This window comes from Filicampus tigris, chromosome 6 (assembly GCF_054856515.1).
Source record: "Filicampus tigris isolate MCC_2025a chromosome 6, RoL_Ftig_1.0, whole genome shotgun sequence".
NCBI lineage: Eukaryota > Metazoa > Chordata > Actinopteri > Syngnathiformes > Syngnathidae > Filicampus > Filicampus tigris.
Window position 1 is genome coordinate 27158405 of NC_141222.1, and position 26444 is coordinate 27184848.

Sequence of the window (26444 nt, forward strand, 5' to 3'; positions counted from 1 at the left end):
AAATCTGGCGCAGGTAGGCCTTTGGGCAGGCTCAAACCATAACAAGAAAAGTCACTGAGAGTCCATTGAGACACCCGAGTTTACTTTTGATGACAAGCTTGTGGCTGAGCATCTTGAGGTGGGAGCTGTCATCATCTAGCGGTGATGAAATGGATTTTCGGAATCCGAGTTCAGGGACAGCGAGCACATGAAGACGGAACGGACCATTTGCCACGACGAGGGAGCACGGGGGGCAGTGTGAGCTTTGCAGATGTCAAAGTGATTTATATTTGAGGGACCGCCAGCCAATATGAACAGCCCCCTGGTGCAGCTTCAGCTTTCACTCACCAATAAAAGACTCGGATTATTCATTTAGTGGAAATAATTCAATTTTACACCCCTTCCGGAGTAGTTGCGGACTATTCTATTTATTTCTATTTCGATTTCGATGCATCTACGGTATTTGTTGAAAATGAAACTAACGTGTGTTTTAGTGGATCCATAAAGCTATAAATGAAGTGTTTGTGGTTAATTATTAAGATGACTTTGGTGCTTAATGCCCCCTGACAAGTATCATCTTTCAACTCTGCACATCACTAACTAATTTACCCTCCTAATCAAACATTACAGTGTGTGTGTGTGTGTGGGGGGGTGTGTGTGCGTGTGTGTGTGTGGGTGTATAGTGTATTTTCCTAAATGTTTATGTATTTCAGTTTTAAGCAGTTTCATTGCATGTATTATGTATGTTTCAAGTTCAATGTATGTAGCTTTATATATTACATATGTATAGTTTGTGAGTTTTAATGTATATATTGAGTATATTATATATATATATATATATATGTATATTTTAGTATATATGTATGGATTTATGTATTTGTATATATGGATGTAATTACTGTATGTATATGTATGTAGGTATACGGTATATGTGTATATACGTATTATATATTTGTACACATGTATACATATATACACACACACATATACATGTATATATACACATATATATATATATACATATAAATATATATACATATACATATATTCACATATACATATATATGTGTGTGTATATATGTATGTATATACAGTATGTATATATGGATGTGTATATACTGTACATATACTGTATATACATACTATTCATATAGTTGATATTGCAGGTATACAGAAAATAATCCCGAGGCAAATTCCAGTTTGTGTATGTTTAATGAATCAATATTTTGGTCCGTGTGTGCGAATATGATAAATACGTGTATATACATTGCAATGTGCATGTATTATATTCTCAGTATAAAACGTCTATATTATTTAACATATGTGTGCTTTATTAAAAGCATATTTCAGTGTACTGTATGTATTGGCAAATGGTGTTTCAGCGGAAAATGGAGGCTAATGAAGCATGGTTTGATTTCAGATGTGTCAAGTCCATAGACCTGAAATTAATTCTGCAAATCTCGGACAAATAAAAGATGAAAGTTGAGAGGATTTGGCCTCTTTTAATTTGTAAGATATGGAGTAAATGTCCCCTTGTCTCGCTCCGTTGCTTGCACATTCATTCGTTTACAGTACGGCAGAGATGACAGGAGGAGTGATGGAAGGCGCATGACGCACAATTTGCCACAACAAAGAACATTTCAGCTTTTCTTTTTCTGGCTGACAATCAAAAGCACAGCAGGCATCTGCGGACAAACATTGAAAAAGACGCGCTCGCGCGTGCATGAAAACGGCTGCATCATCTCGCCTTCTTCTTCGTCCCTGCAAACACATTTTATTCTGTCTCTCCCCGCTCTGTAGATTTTCAATATACAGTAGAGACAGAATACACCCTTTGGCCGCTCGAATGCAGCAAAGACGGCAACCCAAACATTAGGAGCGGCAAGAAGAAATTTGGGAGCGATCAAATCAACGCTCCTAAGCGTTGGGCCACGGGTTTTTATCCATCTTTCATTGAATGTCCTCTCTTACGAGGTTTCTTCGAAAGAATCTTCTTACATGTCCAGCCCTCGGCATCAATTTCCAGAAAAACCTGACAACCATCCAGCTGGGACATCTCCCGCTAAGGACGGACGGTGATAAAACCTCTTCCATATCCATGCTGAAAACTCCTCAATTGAGGAACGGCGAGTACGGGAACTACGCGAACTGCATTGTCATCCGGGGCTGGTCTGCAAAGCATTTGAAAACAAATGGTGGAAGGCAGCATTACACCAAATGATGACGTGGGAAGTCCACAGCCCCCTCCAACCAAGTGGAGAGAATCGCGAGGAAGTTAACGAGGCATTCCGTGGTGTGTGTCGTAAGGAGATGGCGGAGGACCGCATCATTGTAAGAGAAACTGCAGGGCTGTTCTTATGTCACTGACGGAGTTTTTGTTGTTGTTTTGTTTTTTTTTTAAAGTTGATGTTTTAGTAAAAAGGATTTGGAGCTGCTCACCGATGGTGGAGTGGTCCATTTGCCTGACTTCAGTGAGAGCGATTGGTAAATGTGTCCTGCAAGTGACCCGCAACCAATCCGGCGTGACCCTGAACAGGATTCAGTGGTATCGAAAATTGATGGCTTGGAAGCTGAGCCGAAAGGCACAGATCTTGATTCACGATGAGCTGTGGCTCGGGACCAAAAGAACAAGATCTCGGATGCAAGTGAAAGGTTTCGGCGGGGGAACCTTCGCCCGTTCTTTTAGCTTTAATGCTCGCTACGCTAATAGTAATTACCAAAAGACCGCATATTCTCAGTTGAACTATTTAATGGACGCCAGGGAGATCCATACGCAGCCGTGGAGCCTTTTTCTGCGAGATTGCGGAAGAAGGTCCAACACCACCCGCCAGAATTCATACTCATCTACGCACATTGGGGAGGCGACTCTGCCTAGAGCCATGTGGCGTTGTGCGACTCTATGGCCTAACTGAAATCGACTAATAAGTGTGCCGGGCCAGGAGGAAAGGTCACGGCGACACGACGGCCACCTCTCTAATCAGATGCGCCAAAGAGGCCTAATCTAACACAAGCAGCCAAAATGAGTTTCCTCCACAGAGTGACTCGCCCTTCCAGAGAGAATAAGAGGCTCAGGCATCCAGGAGGGATTTGCAGTGAGAGAGGAACCAGATGACGTGGTTTGGCCACCTGGTTAAAAATTCCTCCTGGATGTGAGGTGCTCCGGGGAAGATTTGCAACCAGCTGGAGAGACGGTCTTCCAGTTGGCCTGGGAATGTCTCGGGATCCCTCCCGGCACAGCAGCCGGGGAGGGAGAAGTCTGGGCTTCTCTACTTAGCAGGAGAAAATGGATGGATTGTATTATTTTGTTATTCAGTTTTAGGTTTGATTTGAACACTTGCACAGAGTTTTTTTTTTTTCTTTTTTTCAGATGTTGTTGTTTTAAAGCGCTTTGTACATAAAGTGGAGTTGAGATGACATATTATTAGCTCCCTTCCGGCTTGGAACGGTAAAAGTGTCCCTGTGCCTGAGAATGCTATCCGCCCCTCTTCTCCTGACCTTTGTTAGATTGAAGCTGGCCTTGTCCACAAAGATGTAGTTCCATTCATCAAGTTTCTTTCGTCTCGGAAATTCTATGCCCTGGCCTTTTCCTTACAAAAGATGTCTATCAGCTCCTTCTTCCGTGATTGCGGAGGTGAGCATCTTTTATTGCTCGGTGACGAATGATCGCTCGATTGAGTCATCCAGGGTCTGAGCCTCACTCGCGCTTTGACGAATCGCCGTTATCCAATGCGAATCCAATTGGCTGTGCGGGAATGTTTTCCTTGTGTTCGGCGTAACCAAACAAATGTGGTTGTGGTTTGCCTGTGAATATCCTCGTTCGTCCAGGTCATTTCATTCTCGGGGCGTTGAATCGATCACATCGGCACTTTTCTGGTCGTCTTTGAAGACGTTTCAACTCTCATCCAGGTAGGCGTTGTCGTTTGATGCTATAAGGCTTGGTTCCTAGGAAGTAGGTGTGTTTGTTTAAGAGCTGTCGAAACCCTTTGATCATCTTTGAATGAGAGCTGTGTTAAATCAGTGGGAAAGGCTAACTTAAAGCAACACTGGGCAGGAATTAGACCTTAACAAAATGTTTTCACAACACTTTTGATGAAACATTGACCTACAACTAGTTGAATGGGACTTTTGTCATTCTCTGGGGGGGGTCTGTATCGTTTTTACTGGCACAAAGCAACTTTGGGGAGGATGGGGGCGCAACCCTGGCACACCAAAAAAATACAAATGTCCTGACTTGCTTTCCGGCATATCCGCTTCCTCCTTTCGCTATAAGGACGGAAGTTGATTTGAACGTCTTACGCGCTATTACTGGTGTCGTGGCAGAATCCGCAAAACAAACCAAAAAAACAAAAGTATTGTTTAAACAAAATTTGATTCATCGCTATTTATCTTTCACACAGCCACTGGAAATAGAAATGTCATTCAGTCCAATTTGCAGGCCAGCGAGAGCTCAGGATTTCACGACACTACTCGCTGGCGCGCGTGGGAAATGTGGTTGACTTTTGTCAAAACACGACCGCTTTTGTCCACGTGGTGCCGCCATAATCGACAGAAATTGACCAATGACACGTGTTGCTTTAACGCTCGTGGAAAAAAAGTCTGGGGAAACGCGTGAAAACAATGCAGATGTGTTCACACGTTTAGAGCTGACTTCTGAATATGATGATGGTCAGGTGGATCTGAGCTCCAATAATAGCCCATGCGACCGAGAAAACCGAAAGCGGTTTGTCCATATCGTGTGTCGTTTAGTCAAATTACTCTTACCGTGCTGTTATTTGCTCAAATAATGCATGGACGGAAATACTGACACGGGCGACCGTTTCGCTGACAGGAAATATAAAATTGGACCCCTAACCGCAAGTGCATGTGTGTGTGTACCTCATGTCCTGTAGCCCCGGCTTCAGGTGGCTAACAAAAAGGATATGGACTGGAAACCATGCGGATACACCAGCTGCGAGGGCAGGTGGTCTGCTTGAGGCAGAAGAAGACCACCGGTGCCAGTTCGGGATACGGGACCACGAGTACACTGGTGGCACTGCTACCATCGTCGTCGTCGTCGTCGTCGTCGTCATCATCGCGCTCCACTTCCTCTTCCTCTATATCCTCCTTCTCCTCCTCCTCCTCCTCCTCTTCTTCTTCCTCATCCAGGTGGTACGGGTGGGGGGAGGAGGGGTCAATGACCTCATCGACCCTGGTCACCCGGGTGATGGTCGCCGCCGTCGAGGGGCCCTCCTCCTCCTCCTCGCTCGTCATGGCAACGCCAAGGTCTGCTCGAAAAAGGAGAGAATAGAAGAGAGGGTTTTTTTTTTTTGTTTTCTTTTTTTCAAAATTGCACAACTATTGACCTCGGCGCAGAAATCAATGCCCCGAGCGGCGGGGTCGGTCGTGCGCCATTATGGGACGAAAATGGCAAAGGGCTAAAAATACATGCATAGGCTTTTGTCTGAGCTTTTTAGAGTGCTTTCGGGTGCTAAAGTGACGTGGGACGAAAGAGAGGATGAATGACGGAGGGATGGAAGAGCGGCGGAATTGTTAGCGCCGACGATTTATCTCAGGAGGCTCGTTGACGATAGTCAATAAGTGAATGTCGAGATGTCTTCAGTGGCAAGATGACTGAGTGACTTGATAAGACTGCGAGGTGACGGAAGTGATGACGATATCGGCAGTGCGATCCGGCTCTCCCAAAGTGTAGCGCTCTGAATAACCCAACAGCACCGTTGCAACAATTCTCGGAGTTTCCGAACGGCTCGGAGTGGAGCAGAACGTGCTTGGAGTTCATTTCCAAAGGCGACCCACCGAATGTACGTACGGTTTGAACATTGCAATTTGAAACGCTTCATTTGGCACCGTAAAAATGGGTGGCTAGCAAGCAGCTAGCGCTTGCGAAGCTAATGTAGCATTCTCTATCTTCCTCAATGGCCTCAATTTTTTTTTTACAGTAGCCACCTGGATCCAAATGAAATTTCAACTCCAAAACTCAAAGCTATCTTTACTGCTTAGAATGAAGTTCGCTTTTAGAGTCTTTGCTCGTCGTTGTTAGCTGCCTTATTACAGCAATGCTACAAGACCCTCCGCCCCCCTGGTCTTTGCGACTTGTTTTTGGGGGGGGGGGGGGTACTTTGGCTCAGATTTAATTGGCCCGTGGTGTTTTCAGTGGGACCGCAGTGCGAAACGGGCAGAAGCAATGCGTCCGCCTTTGAATTATGCATTGCAGCCGGTCTCTGTGTGGAGAGCAAAAGGACACACCAAAACGTTGTTTTCTCTGCAGTCTGGCTGCTGCTGGCGGTCAAACGACATGTAGAAATATGACACTGTGACCTGTGGACGCACCCACACAGAAACACACACTTACTTTCTTCCTTAGAAGTTGTTGTTGTTGTTTCATGTCTTTATTGCACCAGACAACATTTGGTCTGGACTTTTTATTTCTCATTAGCATCGTTGCTGTGTCAGTTGCACATTACTTCCTGCTCTCTATGAAATAATCAGGAGCGCCACACAAGGTTGCTTGCTTTCTCAGGCAGCGGAGTTATGCTACTAACTATTTTGCAAATGTCATGACATTTTGTGGAGGAATGCCAAATGTGACCTTTTTATTTAGAAATGGACACACTTGTTTTTGGAAAGCAGGTGATTTGAAAAGATGATAAAATGCAATGAAAATAAAGTGATGTTTTTGTATTCAAAAAAAGAGGGGACAAAATTTAAAGATAAACTGTATGCACAGAACAAGTCGAAAAGTTAACATAAAAATGGAGTAAAATTAAATGAAAAATAAAATGAAAAACTTAAATTAAAAATAAAATACTTATTTAAAATACAAATACCAATTTAGAAATATAAACAACTGAAAATGAAATGTTATATATATATATATATGTATATATATATATATGTATATATATATATATATATATATATATATATATATATATATATAAATTTAAAAAAAAACATTGTAAATGGAAGCAAAATAAAAACAAATATAGGAAAAGGACAAAAAAATGTGAATAATTACAAACATGTAAAAAAAACGCTAATAATCTGTGCTTGAAACCCTAACCATGGTATGGAACCTTATCTTTGGTTTGAATTTTAATTTCAAATGTTTAATTTAAAACCATAACCCTGTCTTGAAACCCTGATCTTTGTTTGCAAAACTAAACCAAATTCGAAGCATTGTGTATGCCTACTTTTATCTTGAAACCCCATCTCTGGACTGTTACAAATTATTTTAAAAAAATGTCGCTTCTGGGTCTTCGGACTGACTACTTAGTCGTAGTTATAGCGCCACGTACTGCTTTGGCAGTGCAGCCTGTAAATGTGTTTTCATGTGAATTATTTGAAACGCCGTAAATGTTTGCATACTAATCCTATTTCCGTATTAATGTCTCCCTTCTCTGTGACTCTCTCAATGTACTTTGTTTAAACACTGTTGTAATGTGGTGTTTAAATATGTATTCAGTAGTTATTATTCAGCTCTTTGTTCATCTAAATTTGTCTCATTGCAGTGCCGAACAAACGCGCACACTGTGTTTCCACTTGAAAAGTGTTTGGTGACTCCAACAATATTTGAGTTCATATCGCTGAAATGCATTTGCATAAATTGTTTCAATTACAAATGGAGTTTGGTTGTGTTTGGCAGTCAGTCACGGTGTTGTTCAGAGTTGCGGTGTTTGTTTTGCCACTAATTGCTGACTGCGTCTGCTCTCTTGTTGTTTGACTAGCAACTCCCAATCAAATGCGAATGAATAATTCAGCGGTGTTACAAAACACGCCGTATCCAAATTGAAAACATCATCTAAGCCATTTTGAGGGCTTTTCCACACCAAATTGACTGTTGCGCTCTGTGGACTGTTTTGCAACAGTGGCCCCCGAAGCCAGTTCCACTGAACAACATGGAATTTGGTAGACATGTCTTTTATGAGTAGACCCACAAAAAATCCTCAAGAAGCCATGCCTGAAAAGAAACACCAAATCTAACATTTTCGTTGAAACTGGCCATTTTTAGGTCATTTTTGGCCATGTTTTCAGATGTCCTCCGAAGGCAAACTTTTGTACAAGAGATTTTGTCTGATGGCTGCTAAATTTGAACCACATATACAAGACAGAAGAGCAACACAAAATTGAGAAACTTTTGAGTTTTTGGTCATTGTGTTTATGTAGAGCACTATTCATCATAAAACTGACCTCTAACCAAAGTCTTGCAGATTTCACTGTAGAAATTCAGCCCTCAATTTGGTACTCTAGGTAGTCTATCATGAATATTCCCACAAAAAGTCTCAAAAACCCATGTCTGAAAAGATACAAGGCGTCTGCCGTTTTGGTTTGAAGCAGCCAGTAGCAGTCAAAAATTGGCTCAGTAGCACCCATTCCGAGTTTTGCTAAAATTCAGCCCCCAAATATAGTTTCACTTAACAACATGAAATTTAGTAGATGTCTTTTATGAATATACCAACAAAAAGTCTCAGAAACCCATGTCTGCAAATAACCAGAAAGACTGCCATTTTGTTATGAAATAGCCAGTAGCAATCAAAATTTGGCTCAGTAGCACTCGCTCTGAGTTTTGGGAAAATTTGGCCCCCAAATTTAGTTTCACTTAGCAACATGAAAGTTGGTAGACATGTCTATCATGAATACACCTAAAAAATGAAAGGACACAGGAAGTCTGCCATTTTGGTATAAAATAGCCAGTAACAATAAAAAAAATTTTTTTTTTAAAGTTTCACTTAGCAAATGAAAATTTGGTAGATATGTCTATCATGAGTAGACTAACCCAAAAAAAAACATTAACTATACAATGAAACACACAAGAAGTTTGTCATTTTTACTGAAATTTGCCATACACATTTGACATTTTGTCAGATTATTCAGTTTGAAAATGTGCAAAAAACATACCTGTAGCTAAAAAAAAAAAAAAAAAAAAAATCAAGGACTGAGCTTAACTAAAGACACTCTTCGGCACCCCCTATTGGCAGACACATAGCTTCACTAACTACATATTTTAATTCACTCGGGACTCTTTCCTCCTCAAGCGGCCGCCATAAAAAAAAAAGCTCTCAGCACACTTTGGTAAGCGGATGACAAAGACGTATCGTACATATGCTTGTCTTATCTAGGTTACGTATATTTATCCTCCACCTGTGGAAGTTTCAAGCCGGGTAGTCAATGAGGTCATTTGTCGCGAGGCTACATATACGAATGGCGCTAACGCTAATGCTGCACACGGCGAATGCAGCAGCTGCCCTGGCCGTCTATTTTTACCAGCCATACATCCTCACGCTCCGCTACTGTCATGCTTAGAGGCACGCTAACGATATGATGAATTTGAGCTAACGTGCTAACACAGTAGCGCACTACTGTTTGTTAGCGTAAGACTGCTTCTAAGAAAACTGCAAACGCAGACATTTCTGCAATGGACAATCATTCAAAAGCCGTTTTTTTGTTTGTTTGTTTTTTTATGTCATATAAATGAGAACCGGTTGCAACACTTGATTGGCACTCTAAACGATTTTTTTCTCAGATGCATAATGATAGAGTTGTGCATAATCGAATGCTAATCAAAGATGTTTTCTTCTTTAGGCATGGATTTTTTTTCACTGTTGTATCTCGAGCACTACAATGTTCAACTATGAAAATGTGTTTGTTTTTTTTCTATACGAGTGTTTGATGTCAAAGTTATGCGTCAGCCACAACAGCGGAGAGCTATTCAATAGCCGTGGTCTTCTTTAGCTACAGTGAAATGCCACTCAAAAGCTCTTTCTTTTTCTTGTCCGGACACCATAACTGGACATCTTGTGCTTTAGATCTTTGTAAAACAATAGAGTTCTTGACGTTCAATTCATTGTAATAGTAATACTAATTATTGTTATCATCATTATTATAGTTTTAAAATCATCTCGCTGATTGGTGCGCAGCTATGGATCGGTTGCGCAGGTAGACACGTGAGGTCAATAGACATATTTAGGTCACCAGTAGCTCATTCCGCACTTAATCATGGTACCCATTTACGTTGAGAGAAAAATGGTTCGGGATGAAAGGAGACGCTTTCACGCCCACAACAGCGCAAACGATCATTTCTAAATTTGCCGATTTGCACGTGTCAGCAAAATTACCAACACGCAGCCTCACCCGCTTAAGCGCAGATTTAGACCGTGTGTCGCGCCGGTCATGAAAATAGACTGCAATGATGTACCGTAATTCGTGTCGTCTGCTTGGCTTTTTTTTTCTTTTTTTTTATGTGGGTGCGATGTATTTTTACTCTTAAGTGTGTGACAAAGTGTTGTTTCTCTTCTCAGAAGTTAGCAGGGTGACATTTGGCGCAACAAAAGGTCCAGGAAACAGAAGTATTTGTTGGCCGTTGTGGACGGCGGGCGTGGGTGGACGTGGGAGCTGGCATTAAAAATAGAGCTCACCGCAACTTGAAGGCCTGGCGGATTAATTGGCGGAATCCGTGTAGGGGGGACCAGTCCGCCTTTTGAGATGACTTTACATGATAAGCAGTCCTACGATGAAGCCTGGAATTGTTGTATTAATCCCAAAAGCGACAGGCTGATATTGGATTAGAGTATATTTAAAAAATATACGGTGGGGGGGGTGAGAGGGGGCTGGAAGTTGCCTGTGCTCGTGAGTGCACAGTAATTGCGGCCCTGCTGTGATTGTGAAAGAGCGCCCAGGATGTGACGGCCTGGTGGAGATGTCGAAGTCGTCCAATCAATGCTCTTCTTCTTCTGCATGCACTTTCCTTTCCTCTTCTTCGTCATCATCATCATCATCATCATCATCATCATCATCATTCATTCAACAGTGCACAGCGAGTTCAATGGAGTGCAAAAAGCACACAGATACATTTTTGGTGAATTGTTAAATACGTGGGCTTCCGACTACGCTTAGTCCGTCTATTTTTAAATTGTACCCGTCATTGGTCAACCGTCAGCAAAACGGGAGTCCGTCATAGGCGGATGGACGGACCGGCCCGTCGCATTGATGGAATGCCCAGCTCTTGAAAATAGGTGGCGGAAGGGTACCCAAGCTGCAGATGGAGGGCGATAAACGGACTGGGAATTTTTTTGTAAAATGCCCAGCTCTGGTAATTTCACTGTCAGCCAGTAGATGGCGGCACATTATTTAGTTTTAACACTGTTTGTATTTGTAAGAAGAAGAATCAAAACAGGAAGTATTTTGGCTCTAGTTTTTAATGAAGATTATTGAATGCCAATCCGCTTCGATCCTGCGTTTTACACCTACGGAAAGCCACAATTGTAGGTTCATTTTATAATGTACAACTTTGGGCTTGAAAATGAATGTATTTTGTGAGTTGATACATTTGTTAGCTTGGATCAAACGGAATTTGTTAACAGAGGCATCGGTACGCCGTTAAACTGTTCCACGGTTTTTGTGTTATCCGTTGCTCTTGCTCTCTCTGTATAAAATAGATGTGTTCAAATGTGTTTATTATTTTTAAGTGTGTTTAAAGACCCTGAAAGGATTAAGCCATAAATGCTAATGAAACTTAACTCTAGAGAATGAACAATACATAGGATATTTCTATATCATGGATTTCATTTATTGCAGCGGTGGTTTGGTTGACACAAAATCTGTTTTCCTTCTACGTAGAATTCTTGAGGTCAATTTGCGAATCAGTCACTGCAGTGGACAGCTTTTCAAAATCAGTTTTCTTTTGTATGCACGAGTCTTGATGTCATCACTACACAAAAGTCACTACAGTGGACGGTAGTTTGTCATCCCACTCGCCGTCAGCCAATTTGTGATGGGCAACAAGTGTTTGTTTTCAGTTGGATGCTGTGCAAGAGTAACCATGTGAATAATATGCTGATAAGTCTTATTCCATATGAGCCAATGATGGCAGGCGGGCTTGTTAAAAAGAAAAAGTGCCACAGCTAATGGATGACTTGCTCCAGATTCTCGCCAGTTGCACAGAGTCAAACCATTTCAAATGTTTGTGCGCGTTTGGAGAATGTTTGTGTCGAGCAACATGTATGTTGTGGCATGCATGTGAACGTGATATGTGACGATACTCGGTTCAAGTCTGTACCTCCTCGGGATTCCCTTTACATGTATTTGAGGGACGCGTGTATTTGAGGGGAGTATTTTATTGGAGCCCTTTTTTAAAAAAAAATATATATATATTTTGAAACAATATTAATACCAGTATGTTGATGTCAAGTGACATTGGAGACGTATGAGTCATGCCGCTCCCTCAAACATAATCAAGATAGGTGCCTATTTGAGGGAGTCATTTGTTTGATGATATGTATTTTTGTAATACTATTAAACGATATTAACACCGGTACGTTACAATTAATGTCAACGGAAATTCAGTTGTGGAGCTCCCCGAGACATCAACCGGGATGGCATCGATTTGATGGAGGCCTTATTTCATTTATCGCAAATAGATGGACTATTTGCAGCGAGGCTAACGCGTGCGTGTGTGCGTGTTGTACGGGAGGATGTGAGTCCACTTGTATTTCCCCGCCGTATCGTTGGCCTCACTCCATCGACGCGTCTAAATTTAAACTCCTGGCTGGTGGCTCAGGACCAATCGACCCTTCCAGTGCTTGTGGAAACATAGAGAGTGCACGCATTAGCACATGTTAGCATTGTTGTTTCAATGCCTTTTTTTCCACGGCAGCTGTTTTCACACAGTAACTTGTAGGGCACACAAAAAAACGTTTTGGTTAGGTTCCATTAAATGCGTAAATCTGTCCATCCGTTTGCGCGATCCTTATTGCGCTTGAAGTCCACGATAAACGCTGCCACATGTAAGAGACAGACATAAAATGTAGCAAACGTTTGGTGAGGGACAATGAATCAGAATGCCGTGTTTCAACTAGTGGGCCTGCTGGGAACATATTCTTGAAAAAAATAGGTTTGGGTCGACTTCCGCTTTAAGCCAAATAAAAGTAGCAAGTGCTCTGCAAGTTGCGAATGACCAGGCGCTACATAGATGCGGACAATATGCCATAGCCCTTCGTTAGTCAGCTAGTTAGCAAAAAAAAAAAAAGCTAAATTTGGTATTCGTACATTTATCCGGCTCCACACTGAATTTGATTAGTCCAACCCTCAACAAACTAAAATGGAATTTTTTTGCATGATTTATCCAGCTTTGATTAATGCTTTGTGTGCGTGTGTGGGGGGGGGGTGTCTGTCTGTCTGTGTGCATGTGTGGCTGTAGCACACATACATAAATAAATAGTATTATGTTGCATAGGTACATTTGTCACGCCTTCGTACAGTTCGCCACCTGCCATCAACGCTAATGATTTTATTGCCTTGTGCTTCCTAAATGGCAATAAATGACTGCTTTGATTACGCTGGCCCGGCATAAACACGGTGCCACTTGATAATTGATTAGAGGCGCTTCGTTTTATCCGAGCCGGTCACCAAGTGGAGCAGCTATGGCGACTTCCCGCCCAAGCCAAACAATGGAGCACTCGTTAGTGGCCCGTCACGTTGACCCAAAATGATCTTTGACGTTTTCCTTCTGATGCAACGCCACGACAAGACAATGTAACAAGGCAGTGGAACCGAGACGCAATGTAATACACCACAAGAAGTAAGGCTCCACGCCAGTGTTTCGAGTGATGTAAAATGTATTTTTATATATATTCATATACAGTATGTATATACAGTACAGACCAGAAGTTTGGACACACTTCTTATTCAATGCATTTTTTTTTTTTTCAAGACTATTGAGTTTGTAAATTCTCACTGAAGGCATCAAAAACTATGAATGAAAACGTGGATTTATGTATAAATGTATAAAAAAAGGTGAAATAACTGGAAACATGTTTTATATTCTAGTTTCTTCCCTTAGCTACACTTAGCCTCTGATTACCGCTTTGCACACTCTTGGCATTCTCGATTCATTCAGCTTCAAAAGGTGGTCACCCGAAATGCTTTTCTAACAGTCTTGAAGGAGTTCCCAGAGGTGTTTAGCACTTGTTGGCACCTTTGCCTTCACTCTGCGGTCCAGCTCACCCCAAATCATCTTGATTGGGTTCGAAACACGTTTTCTGTTATTTCACCTTTTTTTTTGTTGTTACGTACATAACCAAACACATGTGTTCATTCATAGTTTTGATGCCTTCAGGGAGAATCTACAATGCAAACAGTCATAAAGAATATATATATATATATATATATATATATATATATATGGAAATATATGGAAATCGGGTCAAAATGGCTCTTTGTGTGTCAAAGTTTGCCGACCCCTGGACTAGTCCTCGTCTTGTCATCATCTTTGAAACAATCCAATAGCTGTTTGTCGGCATCTTTATTTCCCACCACACTGGCACGCTTCACTCTCGCTCTCCTTCCATTTCCCACCTAATTAATCCTGGGTCGCACGGCTCCTTATTTCCAAGCCGCCTGGCAATACCGCCATCATTGTTTACGGCTCCACTGGTGTGTGCGCACGCGCGCATCTACGTGTGTGTGCTTATACTTGGTATATGAGTCCTATTGTTCGTATCGGCTGGTGTTTCACATTGTTCATGTTTATGGAGGCGTGTGATTGTGCGCTGTTAAAATTTGAATGTGTGATCCAGTCGGTTTGTATAGATGTGTGTGTGCGTGTGCGTGCGCGGGTTTGCCTGCATGTGTGTGTGTGCACCTGGCTGTCAGAAGCGTTTACGGGCTGACGGTGGCCACCAGCTGATAATTAAAGCTGAGGCGTGTAACAAAAAAAAAAAAAAAAAAAAAAAGACGGATGGCGGCGGAAGCGAGGAGCCTTGGAGTTGAGCGTCACTTTCATTCCTGCCTCCAAATATCGTTTATCCTTCTGCTTTATCTTTTTCACTTTTTTTTTTTTTTCTTCGTTCCATTGTGGTGAAAAGTCTCCCCGCAACCACAGCCAAAAGCGAATCCCGCCCACCTCTGCTGGAAGAGAGCAGGGAAGCTATTTTCTGCCTCGCATTTGCGTCTTACTTCACGTTGTTACTTTAACAACTCAACGCGCTCAGTTCCGTTAATGTTCAAAATCAACAGGGTCCTTGTTCTGACAGTAATACGGCAACGAGAAGATCGCTTGCTATTTTGGACCTAACGCGCTAGCGTTGGCCGCTCACCTCCATTGTATGGCGTCTTATAGAATTCAAAATCAATAGGAGCCATTCTGACGTTAATCCATGGACGTTTGAAGACTACAAGAAGATTCAGTCACCACTTCTGCTCCACAAAACACCAAAAAGGAGCTTGTCCGTACGCTCTAAGAACATTTTGGTCAAAAATAACCCAAATTGGGTCAAAACTTGACTGACACGTTACTTGGGTCAGGTTGACCCAACATTCAAAGTCAATAGGAGTCATTCTGACATGAATCCATGAAAAAAATAGTACACGCCTCTAAGCCGGTCCGTCTCTGATTTTAAACGGTCTTCCGTCAACGAGTCCGACTGCAAACTTCAGTAATTGACCCCAACCCTCCCCTAGCATGGACCCTCACTCAAATCTGTCCCCCAAGCAACACCAACTTGTTATTGATCCCCGCCGCGGCCGTCAAAGCCTCGCTGTGAAAAATCGACTAAAGACGGACTACAGACGAAAGACGGATTAGATGCATGGCCTTCCGACTATACTATAAATTTTTTCCCATCATTCGTCAACCGTCAGCAAAACGGGCGTCCGTCATAGGCAGATAGACGGACCGGTCGGTCCGTCACATAGACGGAATACATAGCTCTGTTTGTTTGTTTGTTTGTTTTGACCCAACTGCTTCGGGAGTATTTACCCGATGATTCACTCTAAAAGCAGTTGGATCAAAAATTGAGTAAAAAAGTGGCAGATCCAACATTTTGGGTTAAATAAACCTTTTATATAACCCAAAAAGTTGGGTCAAATGAAAAATACCACACAAAACAAAAACATTTTTTTAAATTTTATTTTGTTTACATACAACAACCCAACGTTTGGGAGTTGTTTTGTGGGTTCTTCATTCGAGCCACCTTTTTGGGTTAAATGAGAACTACCCCACCAAGTTGGGCCAGTTCCGTTTTTGACCCCCCGATTTGGGTTATTTTTGACCCAGCATTTTTTTAGAGCGCTTATATTTCAGGCGATGTGTTCGAACCTTTGTAAAAGTCGATGTGATTCTTGGTCTGACAAAGAAAAACTGTCATTGAAAGTTGGAACTGGATCACTTTGGCCCAACACAGCTGTGAAGGAACAAAATGGCCCCACACCCCCCACTTGAAAAGTACAAATATAGCAAAACTACTAGCACAATCCAGCTATCTACAGCTACAGTAGATCATTTTTCCTCTTGAGTGTGCGCACCCCGGTTTAGGCATGCCTGCCGTGCTAAATGTATTTTAGCCCCACAGAATCCTGTTAGCACAATGAACCCGCGCACCTTATTGCACTCGCGAGCAATTCATCAAAGGTTTGCTGTCATCTTATTTCCACGAACAGGCCCCCGACTGATCGGATTCTCAGAACGGCAAGTGAGCGATCGCGATTCGAATGGTCGCGCGTCCTTGAAACGCAGCGCCGCAAAATGTCTACCGGCGGGTAAAGCGCTGAATTGAGAGCGGCGGATATTGGAGACATTAGTCTTTGAGCGCTGCCGCTCGAGCGCCGAATGAAATCAAGATGCGATTGAGATAAACAAGGAGACGCAAACTAGCGAGGTCTCGGACGCCAACAGAATTTAGCACAGCAGGCTAGCTGCTTGGTGAAGCGGCATGTGGCTCGTTGCCCAAAGTGACTCGTGTTGTATCTTTGTCATCATGAGGCGGCTCGCTAATTAAAAATAGTTGTGTTTTTGTCAACATGAGGTGGCCGGGTAATTGAAAGCAATTGAATGTTGCTCGTGGCGAAGCGGCTCGGTATGAAAACAATTGTATGTTTGTCATCATGAAGCGGCACAAGCACTCTACTGCATTCTGTGGACTGTTCTGTACAATTTCTCCTCATTCTTGCTCGGTAACGTTGGTGGTTCAGGTCGGTTGCTTCTTTGGTCGTTAGCATCAGAACTAACGCTACTGCTCAGAGCAGCACGTCGCGCTCACGCAGAAATAATCAATTTGTGCTTATTCTAAAATTTTAATTACACCGTGCACCTCTTGCGGAAGCCCAGAAGAGAAGACGGAGAAAAGAACAAACTGTTTATTGATTTTTTTTTTTAGAAGGATGAGGCAGTATAAGAAGTATTAGCAATCCTCAGGCTAAGGTTGCACCAATTCTATTCAGTCATTTAGAACAGAAGAGCTAAAGTGAAGCATTTAGGGGAGAAAATAAAAGTTTGGAGCAATTACGGCCGAGCGGCGGAGGTGAGCAGGAACCAATCGGACGGTAAATTGGAAGGTAAGTGGACTGAGGCCGCTGACAAGGGAGCAGGTGTGTTTGTGTATACAAACTTTTTAATGATGTCCCAGCATTGCAACGCAAAGCGCACCGTCATTAAGCTACATGCTAGATGTGTCACACAAATATTAGCCTCTTTTTCACACACTCCCAAAGCCCAAAAAGCCTCGTAGAGAAAAAGCACAAAGAAAAACTGCAGAGTCAGTGCGTTGACGCTCACTCAACTGATGTATCGGGCAAGAAAAGGGGCCGAATGAATGCGCGCGCGAGGCTGCGAGCGATCCGTCTGAGGCGCGACGGCGACGTCTGTTTGCCAGCAAGCCGAGGCTGTCGCCTCGTCTTCCATCTGCTCGCCGCCTTTGCCGCCATCTATCAGCAGCACAGATTCTCATTTAGCTCTTCGCTCAAGCTGTGCGACAAACGCGCGCGCTAAGACGTCGCGAGGCGACGCCACACGTGTCAACAATTACAAGACGTTTCGCTCGCTTCTCAGATGCTCTGCTTAGCGGAAGTTTAATGATTTCTGCAAAATGGCTTGGAGGGGGAAAAAAAAGCATCAAAATGAAGAATAGAATGGAATCCCGCTATTTGCGTGCGATAGGGACCGGGCCGACCCGTGAATAGTGAAAATAGAGTAGTAAAACCAAAACCAAGTCGCATGCTGAGTCAAAAGCCAAAGCATAAAAATGAATTTTAAGACACATTTTAAAGATGGAAAGCAAGGGGGCTTACCTAACGTTTATTTGGAGGTCATTCCAAAGAGTGGGACCGGCGAAGGAAAAGGCTCGATCCCCTCCGTGCCTTCGCTTAGTCCTCGGTACCTCTAAAAGAGGCGAGCGGCAGCTTTTTGAACCGACTGGAGACGCTTGATGGAGGACTGGCTGACTCCAAAATAAAGTGCATGATGGTAATCCAGCCGATATGTGACGAAGGCATGAGTTACTGTTTCAAAGTGCTGTTGAGAAAGGAGTTTCTTTACCTTAGCTTTACCCACGATGAAAAAAAAGATTTAAGATTTAAGATTTAACAACAGCACCAATTTGCCAGTCCAATTTAAAATCACTGTCCACGATGTTTACTGACGGAAGCGCGGTTAAAATAACACGACGGGCTGACCGGCAGACGATTACAGTATGGTTCGGCTTGACGGATGATGGAATTTAGTACAACTTTAGTAAAATGCCCACCTCTGGTGCCTACCCTACATTAAATGCCTCCCTTAAATAAACACCTCGATTTTCCAGAGAAGAGAAACACTGCCGTTCACACTCAGGCATCAATAACTGAGCTCTGCCGCTAACCAAAACAGCAGCACCTACCTGAGCACACGTCCCAATTTGCAAATGACCAAATAAAGGCCAGACCCGCCACACTGTAAACAAAAATTTGCTGTTTTTACGGTAAAAACTCGGCAGCTGTGGTTCCCAAAAAGCTACCGTTAAATTACGTTTTCCTACATTTACGGTACAAAACCTTTTTATTTTCACAGAATAAGTATTTTCTCCATATTACCGCTGTAAAAATGAAAGTTTTGTATTATTTCTTGATTTACCGTCACCTTATACTACGTATTTACTACGGTGTCATACAATTTCAGATTTGATGGCTTTTGACTATTTAACAGTTTTTACCGTAATTTCTGCAAACTTTTTTTTTTTTTTTTTTTACAGTGCAGAACACACCACCCGCCACTGCTCCCTGTAGTAGACACCACCCATCTGCAGTTCAGTAAATAAACCGCCCCCGGATGCTATTTACGGAAATACGGTAGCTTTTGACATTTATAGAAATAGATGGCATGTGTGTGTGTCTCATTCCCAGGGGGCAGTAAAGACCAGTGGTCAGGGCCGGGGGGGGGGGGATGCCCTGAGTTACGGGGCCGCATCGATCGAGGCGAGGTGTGCGGTGATTGAGGGTCGCTTGGGGGCAGGCGGCGGCACCAGGACGATCGGTCGCTGGATTGGTCGCAGCGGGAAATAACGTCAGGTAAAAGGATGAAGGTGCCGTAGTTTAGCGGTTGAAGGGTTGATGATAACGCGAAAGGCCTCAGCACAACTCTCCAGGTCTGCCTTTGCTTTTTTTTTTTGAGGATTACGGTGTAGTATTATTATGGAGTTGCTTCAAACCTTTTGTTGCTTCATAGTGGATTTTATATTGTGTTGGTGACTTGATTCACATCAATCAATTTGATACATCCACCTTCAGTCGTGAAATGTATCAATGCAGAGTGAATCAAAGCATTGACCTGAGCTGCCTGTGACATCTCCCCTTTGAAAATCAATCGTGCTCTTGCTGCGATATGGAGCCATCGTCCCCGAAGGTATGTAAAGCGTGTAGAGCGTAGCGTGTTGCCTTTGCACACTGAAGCCGCTCAACGACATCTATCGACTTGCTCTTTTATTCCATTATGTATATTCAATATTTACTAGCTGCACGTGAGCAGCGACTAGAAGGCGGACGCGTTATGGACATTCACTGGTACATGTTGGATCTGGCGCCACCTGTTGGCAGGAGCAAGCATGATTTATAATTCACTTTTTTTTTTTCTTGTTTGTGCAGGTAAAAGGAATAGGCTGATTGGTTCTTTGCAAAAGCATTGTTTTTCAAGATTTCCCATTTTTAAAGCTGTTTTTTTAAAAAATATTTTTGATGAATAATTTTTCAAAAAAAGGTTTTTTGTGGAAGTTTTTGTTTTTCTTAGAAAAATCTGCAATCTTGTGATTATTTTTTTTTTCTGGGAGAAATGTGTGTATTCTTGAGGGGAAAAGTATTGTTTTATTTAGATTTAAAAAAAAAAAGTTTTGTTTAAAGTCGTCGGAGTCTTTATAGATTTTTAGAAGGTTTTTTTTTTCACAAATCTTATTTTTTCATAATTTGTATTTTAATTCCTGGCAAATTACTTTTCTTCAGAAAGTCAAAACCTTGACAAGAATGAAATCTGAATTTTGTTCCTAGACTAAAACTCAGTTGTATTTTTTCAACTCAACTGTATTTATAAAGCACTTTAAGACAACCACCGTTGTATACAAAGTGCTGTACATGGGGCAAAAGTAAGTCATACAACAATGAACAATAAAATTCATTATTGAAGACAACAAAACGCACAAAGACCAGTAAGTAAAACCAAAACCAAGTCTCCAAACCATGAGTTTTAAAGATGGGAAGCGAGGGGGCTTACCTAACGTTTATCGGGAGGTCATTCCAAAGAGAGGGAGCGGCAACGGATAAGGCTCGAACCCCTCCGAGCCTTCGCTTAGTCCTCGGTACCTCTAATAGCGTCTGATCCGCAGACCTGAGGCGCCAGGATGGTGCCTAAGGGGGGAAGGAGCTCCGAGAGCTAAGCAGGGGCGATGACATTTAAAGATTTGTAAACAAATAATACAATCTTAAAAAGAACTCTAAAATGTACAGGGAGCCAGTGAATGGACGCCAAAGTAGGAGTTATGTGCTCCCTCTTACGAGTATCAGTCAAGAGGCGCAGCATTTTGGACCAACTGGAGACGCTTGACATTTTTTGTGATTGGAAAAAAAACTTTGTTAAAATAGATTATTCTATAGGTTGCCAAAGTCTTTATTTTGAAAAAAAAAACCATGTGTTTTATCTTACAAGAATATTCAATTTTTTAAAGTTTTAATTCCTTTTTTTTTTATTCTTTCTTTTTATTTTATCTCTAATTCTTTAAGAAAGTTTTTTTTAACATAAAAAAAAAAATCCAGAAATTAGTTTTTTGTTAATCTTATTTAAAAAAATGAAACCTGACAAGAATAGGATATTGTTTTTTTTGTCTTTTTTTTGGATAATTTTTAATTTCATGAGACAAAAAGCTGCATTTTCTTTTCCCCAAAAGTGTGAGGTTAGGGTTAGGGTTATACTTAGAACCTTTTTCTGGCCGTTGTGCTGGATAATTTGTACTTTAAAAATGAGTCAAACCAGCCATACAATTTTTTTAAATAAAAATTCAGATTCTTTTTAGAAATTGTTTTTCTTCAAAAAAGCCTCACAAGAATACAGTCAGATTTTTTCAAATTAATCCATATTTGATGAAACAGTCTAGTGAAAAAAAAAGTTTTGTTTTGTTTTTTTTACTAAAAAAATATTTTGTGGACAAAAAGTCACATTTTTCCACCATTTGACCCTGGAACACACTTAGCGTTGCTTATCAAAGAGCCACTTTGAAATGGATATTCAATCATGAACCGTATTCAACCTCCCGCACACACACGCACACACACACATACGCGTCAGCTCCCTGTCATTGGCAGTCACCACCCTACCTCTCGAGACCATCACTTAGGTCACAGCCTGATGGGGTCTGACCATTTGACCTTGCGGGAATATAAATTCTCATTTCCATGCCAAAAACGGAATTTCCAGTCATGACATCATTGTACGATATCATCTTGACAAACTAATGAAAGATCTGAAATGCTGTCGCTGAGCCCTTTAATAGGACGTGTGACATGATATAGTTTGCCATTATGCCATTTCCAACCTTGTGAAACTTGATTGCAGAAGATCATATTCAAATCAAAAGCAATCACCAGAAAAAAAATGCAAACAAATTGAGTGGCTTCATACTAACTACACGTCCACCGAAATTTGGGCTATAGCAGAAAAATTTGGGATTTTTACGTTTTGCGTTTTTGACATTGCTGTGACCTTCAACTTTGAACTTGTGATTTCTGTGTTGCCGTGCGACAACCTCGGAACTCCACCAAAAAAAACACTTTGGCTTCTATACGTTCTTATTCAGCTCAAAAAAGCAACCCCTCCAGCACATCCCCTCCAAACTCCAAATTGAGATTTTACCCAATCGTGGATGCGCGTGCAGGTGTTCCTAATGAAGTGGCCACGAGCGAACGTGGCTCGAGCCGAACGAGCGCCCCCTGCTGCACCGATGCCGTTAAAACCAAATCAATCTGTGCGTGCAAGGCGTCATTTCATTGAACAGCACACATGCAAACTGGTCCTGGTCCAGATCACGTGACCAAAAACCAGAAAAAGAACACATGAATTTTGGAGATGCCAAAATATGAAATATTACTCACCCTCTCCTTCGACATGAAACCTCCACTGCTGTGTTTCGAAAAATACAACAGAAGAATTAATCCTGGTAATCCGGAATAGGGAACAAAAAAAAAAAAAAAAAAAAAGAAAAGATCCGGATCCACTCTGGAAGTCCGGATCGGTTCTGGGGGCAATCCAAACCGGGTTCTCCTGTCAGGTATTCCACGTACACGAGCGTCCCAACATTCCCGCTGTCTTGGAATCCTGTTGCACGTGTCACACACTTTTTGCGGAGCGTGCACGCGTGCGCCCGGTTGCGCGTCCACACGCCGCGCGCCTTGGCGGAGGCTTCCTGAGCCGCACAGTTCCTCTTGAGCGGAGAGTGGACGCGATGTCACCGTGGCCACGGACAACCTGAGCGCGGGAGCAGGGAGTGTCGTCTCCTCCTCCTCCTCCTCTTCCTCCTCCTCCTCCTCCCCCTCGACCCCCTCTCTCTCCTCGCGATCCGCGCGCGCTCGGCGGCGTCATCGGAGGAGCCGCAGGTTCGGGTCCGCGGATGCGTCCATCCGTCCGTCCGTCCTCCTCGTCGCTTCCAAACTCTGGGAATTCCTCAAGTGATGCGCGAGAAGGGATTGAACCTCCTCCTCCTCCTCCTCCTCCTACACACAACTTCCACGTGCACGTATGCGCGCGCATGCTGTGCTGAAATTAAAAAATAAAATAATATAAAATCAACAGTTAATCGCTTGATCCTGACGACCAGCAGAAAACAGCTTCAAAAATGTCATAATTTTGACAGCTATGATCATGTAATTTCCCTCCCATCCATACAAATGAGTGCTGCAATTTTTGCACAAATACAAAAATATTTGGGCCGCACTGAAAGAAGAAGAGACACGTTCTGCATTTTGATTTAAAAATGGGTAAGGAGGGAAAAAGTTAAAATTTCAGAAAAATAAAGTTGCTCTTTTCGAGGTAATTACTGATCACCAAAAGAATAGCATGCAAACAAAAAGTTGGCCATCTTATCAGATGTTATATTTCTCTTAAAAAAATTTTTTTTTTAAATTTAAATCAAAGCATGTATACGAATATACAATGTTTTCACAATCATAAACTATATACATAGAAAAGTCTCAGTTTTATAAGACTTGTGTTTCATTTTTCAAGATATCAGTCCCAATTTTCAATATAATAAGTCAAACCTTTAATTGAATGAACTAATATTCTTCCCCAAATAAAAATTCTTAATTGCATTTTTTAACGGGAACACTTTGTATTTTTTCAATTAAAAATCTTCGAAAAAAAAGTGGTAATCCTATAAGAATCAACTCTTGAATTTGTACGCTAAACATTAAAAATCTGATTGAATGAAAAAAATAATAATAATCCTATTCCTCCCCATTCTTTTTCTAGATTAGGAAGCACAAGATGGCGTTTGTTTGTTGTTGTTGTTTCGTTTTTCCACGAAAAGTATCGCTTTTGTTTGTGCGAGGAATCGTTGCTGAGCTGCTACGACTGAAAGTCGCCAATGGACGGGTGCGAAATGAAATTGGCATGAGTGCGGAGTGTGCTGATCCCCGCTGATGTCATCTCGCCGTGTCCAAATTAGCATATTGATTCTCTGCGTGCTTTCACAATCATCGGATTTTCCCATCATGACCTCACTGAGCAATGCTCTATTTTTTTTTTTTTTTATTTTGATTCCTGTTTTGGACATTCTGAGCTTTTGTTCCAGTGAAAACCAACAACATGATCTGATCAATCACACGGTTGTGTTCAAGGACTTTCCGCTGCCTTTCTAACTTGCTCGAGTTTCAGGAACTTTTATCGCTTTCGGTTTCGGGAACCAAAACATCAGATATTTTACGCCTCACGCTTATTTGAAACCCGATCCCAGACTCCAAACCCTAATTTGAAACCCAAAACCTTGCTTAAAACCCTCACTGAAAACCAACTGTTTGCCCCAAAACCATAACCTTGGTTTGAAACCATCATTTGAGAATCCTTATCCTTTTTTTTTTTTTCAAACCCTACCCTTGGTTTGAAACGCGAGCCTAATTTGAACCCAAACCCTATTTCAAAACCTTAATCCTGTATTGAAAGCCCAATTTGAAACCTTAACCCTTGCTTGAAACCCTAACCTTGATTTCAAAACCCAATTCAAAATTCTAACATGTTTGAAAACAGTAACCCTGACTTGAAACCCTAACCGTGGTTTGAAACCCAAATTTGAAACCTTAACTCCTTTTTGAAAGCCAAACGTTAACTTGAACCTCTAATTTGACCTAACCAAACCTAACCCATGTTTGAAAACTCAAACCAGCCTTGAAACCCTCATTTAAAAGCATAAACTTGGTGTCAAACCACAATTTTAAACCTACGCTTATCTTTGAAACCCCAAACCTGTTTTGAAACCCTAGTTTGACATTGATTTAAAACCCTAATTTTGACATTCAAATTTTCTTTGAAACCTAAACCCTAACGTAGGTTTCAAACCCCAATTTGTAACCTTAAGCTTTGTTTGATATCTAAATCGTGCCTTGAGCCCCTAACTTGAAACCTTAACATTGGCTTCAAACCCTGATTTCAAATCCTAAACCTTATTTTTCAAGCAACAGTTGTGATTGTCAGTGCATTTTTTTTCTCCTCATAGAAAATCAGCGAGCGCTTTTTACGTTTCTTGTCCGGCGTCCAGGTCGTCCCTGTCAGCATAACACCGCGACAGTTAGCACTTTGACGCTAATTAAATGTGCCACTCTCTGCTGGTCAGCACGTGTCGCCATCGTTCGGCCCGCTTCGCCATCTGCCACGCGCCGGTCTGGCCTGGACGCCCTTCGAAAATGCCACCCGCTGCCATTTTGCTGCAAGCGGGTGGCAGACTCTTCTGTCCTTCCAGGTCCGAAAAATTCAGAGTCGCCGCATCCCTACTGTACTAAAGCGCATTTACCAGCACCTCCATTGCGATTTACCGGTCAGCTCTCTACTAGTCACATTTAGCAGCTGATCTGGGAATTGTCATGGATGATGACGCAACATCAGAGCGAGAGCCCTGATGATTTGGATTGCTCCGAAAGCCTGCGGTAGCTGGGACCAAAGTCGTATTGGTAGGTACTGTAAAGTAGATAAGAGATACTGCTGACAGGTGGACTGGTAGGCAGCTATTTCTACATGTGCGACGGAAGGTAAACGATGGAAAGAAGGATAACTGGGAGAGGACCTATGTGCAGTTGGTCGGGAAGTAAGTAGGCAGGTAGGATGGAAATGGGTGGGTAGGTAGGTTGGTATGCAAGTCACTTGGTGGCTGGGTAGGTAGGTAGGTTGTGTGTACAGGTAGTTTGGTCGGTAGAACAATGGTTTGGTGGGATGGAAGGTGGGTAGGCAGGTTGGATGATGATGGATGGAAATGGGTAGGTAGGTTGTGTGTAGTTCGGTCGGTAGGACAATGGTTTGGTGGGATGGAAGGTAGGTAGGTAGGTTGTGTGTACGGGTAGTTTGGTCGGTAGGACAATGGTTTGATGGGATGGAAGGTGGGTAGGCAGGTTGGATCATGGATGGATGGAAATGGGTAGGTGGGTAGGTAGGTAGGTAGGTAGGAAACATGTCGGTAAGTTGTGTGTAGTACGGTCGGTAGGACAATGGTTTGGTGGGATGGAAGGTGGGTAGGCAGGTTGGATGATGGATGGATGGATAGAAATGGGTAGGTGGGTAGGTAGGTAGGTAGGTAGGTAGGTAGGAAACATGTAGGTAAGTTGTGTGTAGTACGGTCGGTAGGACAATGGTTTGGTGGGATGGAAGGTGGGTAGGCAGGTTGGATGATGGATGGATGGAGATGGAAATGGGTAGGTGGGTAGGTAGGTAGGTAGGTAGGTAGGTAGGAAACATGTAGGTAAGTTGTGTGTAGTACGGTCGGTAGGACAATGGTTTGGTGGGATGGAAGGTAGGTAGGTAGGTAGGTTGTGTGTACGGGTAGTTTGGTCGGTAGGACAATGGTTTGATGGGATGGAAGGTGGGTAGGCAGGTTGGATGATGGATGGATGGAAATGGGTAGGTAGGTAGGTAGGTAGGTAGGTAGGTAGGTAGGTAGGTAGGTATACATGTGGTGATGCAGGATGAAAGAATACAGTCGGAC

General features: G+C 42.4%; 1 protein-coding gene across 2 annotated transcripts in view; it reads right to left on the minus strand.

Moving 5' to 3' along the window:
* Positions 1-22742, minus strand: part of cacna1ib (calcium voltage-gated channel subunit alpha1 Ib) — a 112890-nt gene extending 90148 nt beyond the window's left edge. For both annotated transcript variants that reach the window (XM_086032972.1, XM_086032971.1), the window contains exons 1-2: positions 22354-22742; positions 4901-5243 (exon numbers count right to left, since the gene is read on the minus strand). In XM_086032972.1, the coding sequence (XP_085889098.1) occupies positions 4901-5229 (329 nt within the window). In that variant the 5' untranslated portion in view covers positions 5230-5243; positions 22354-22742. The remainder of the gene's footprint in view (positions 1-4900; positions 5244-22353) is intronic.
* Between the last annotated feature and the right edge of the window lie 3702 nt (positions 22743-26444).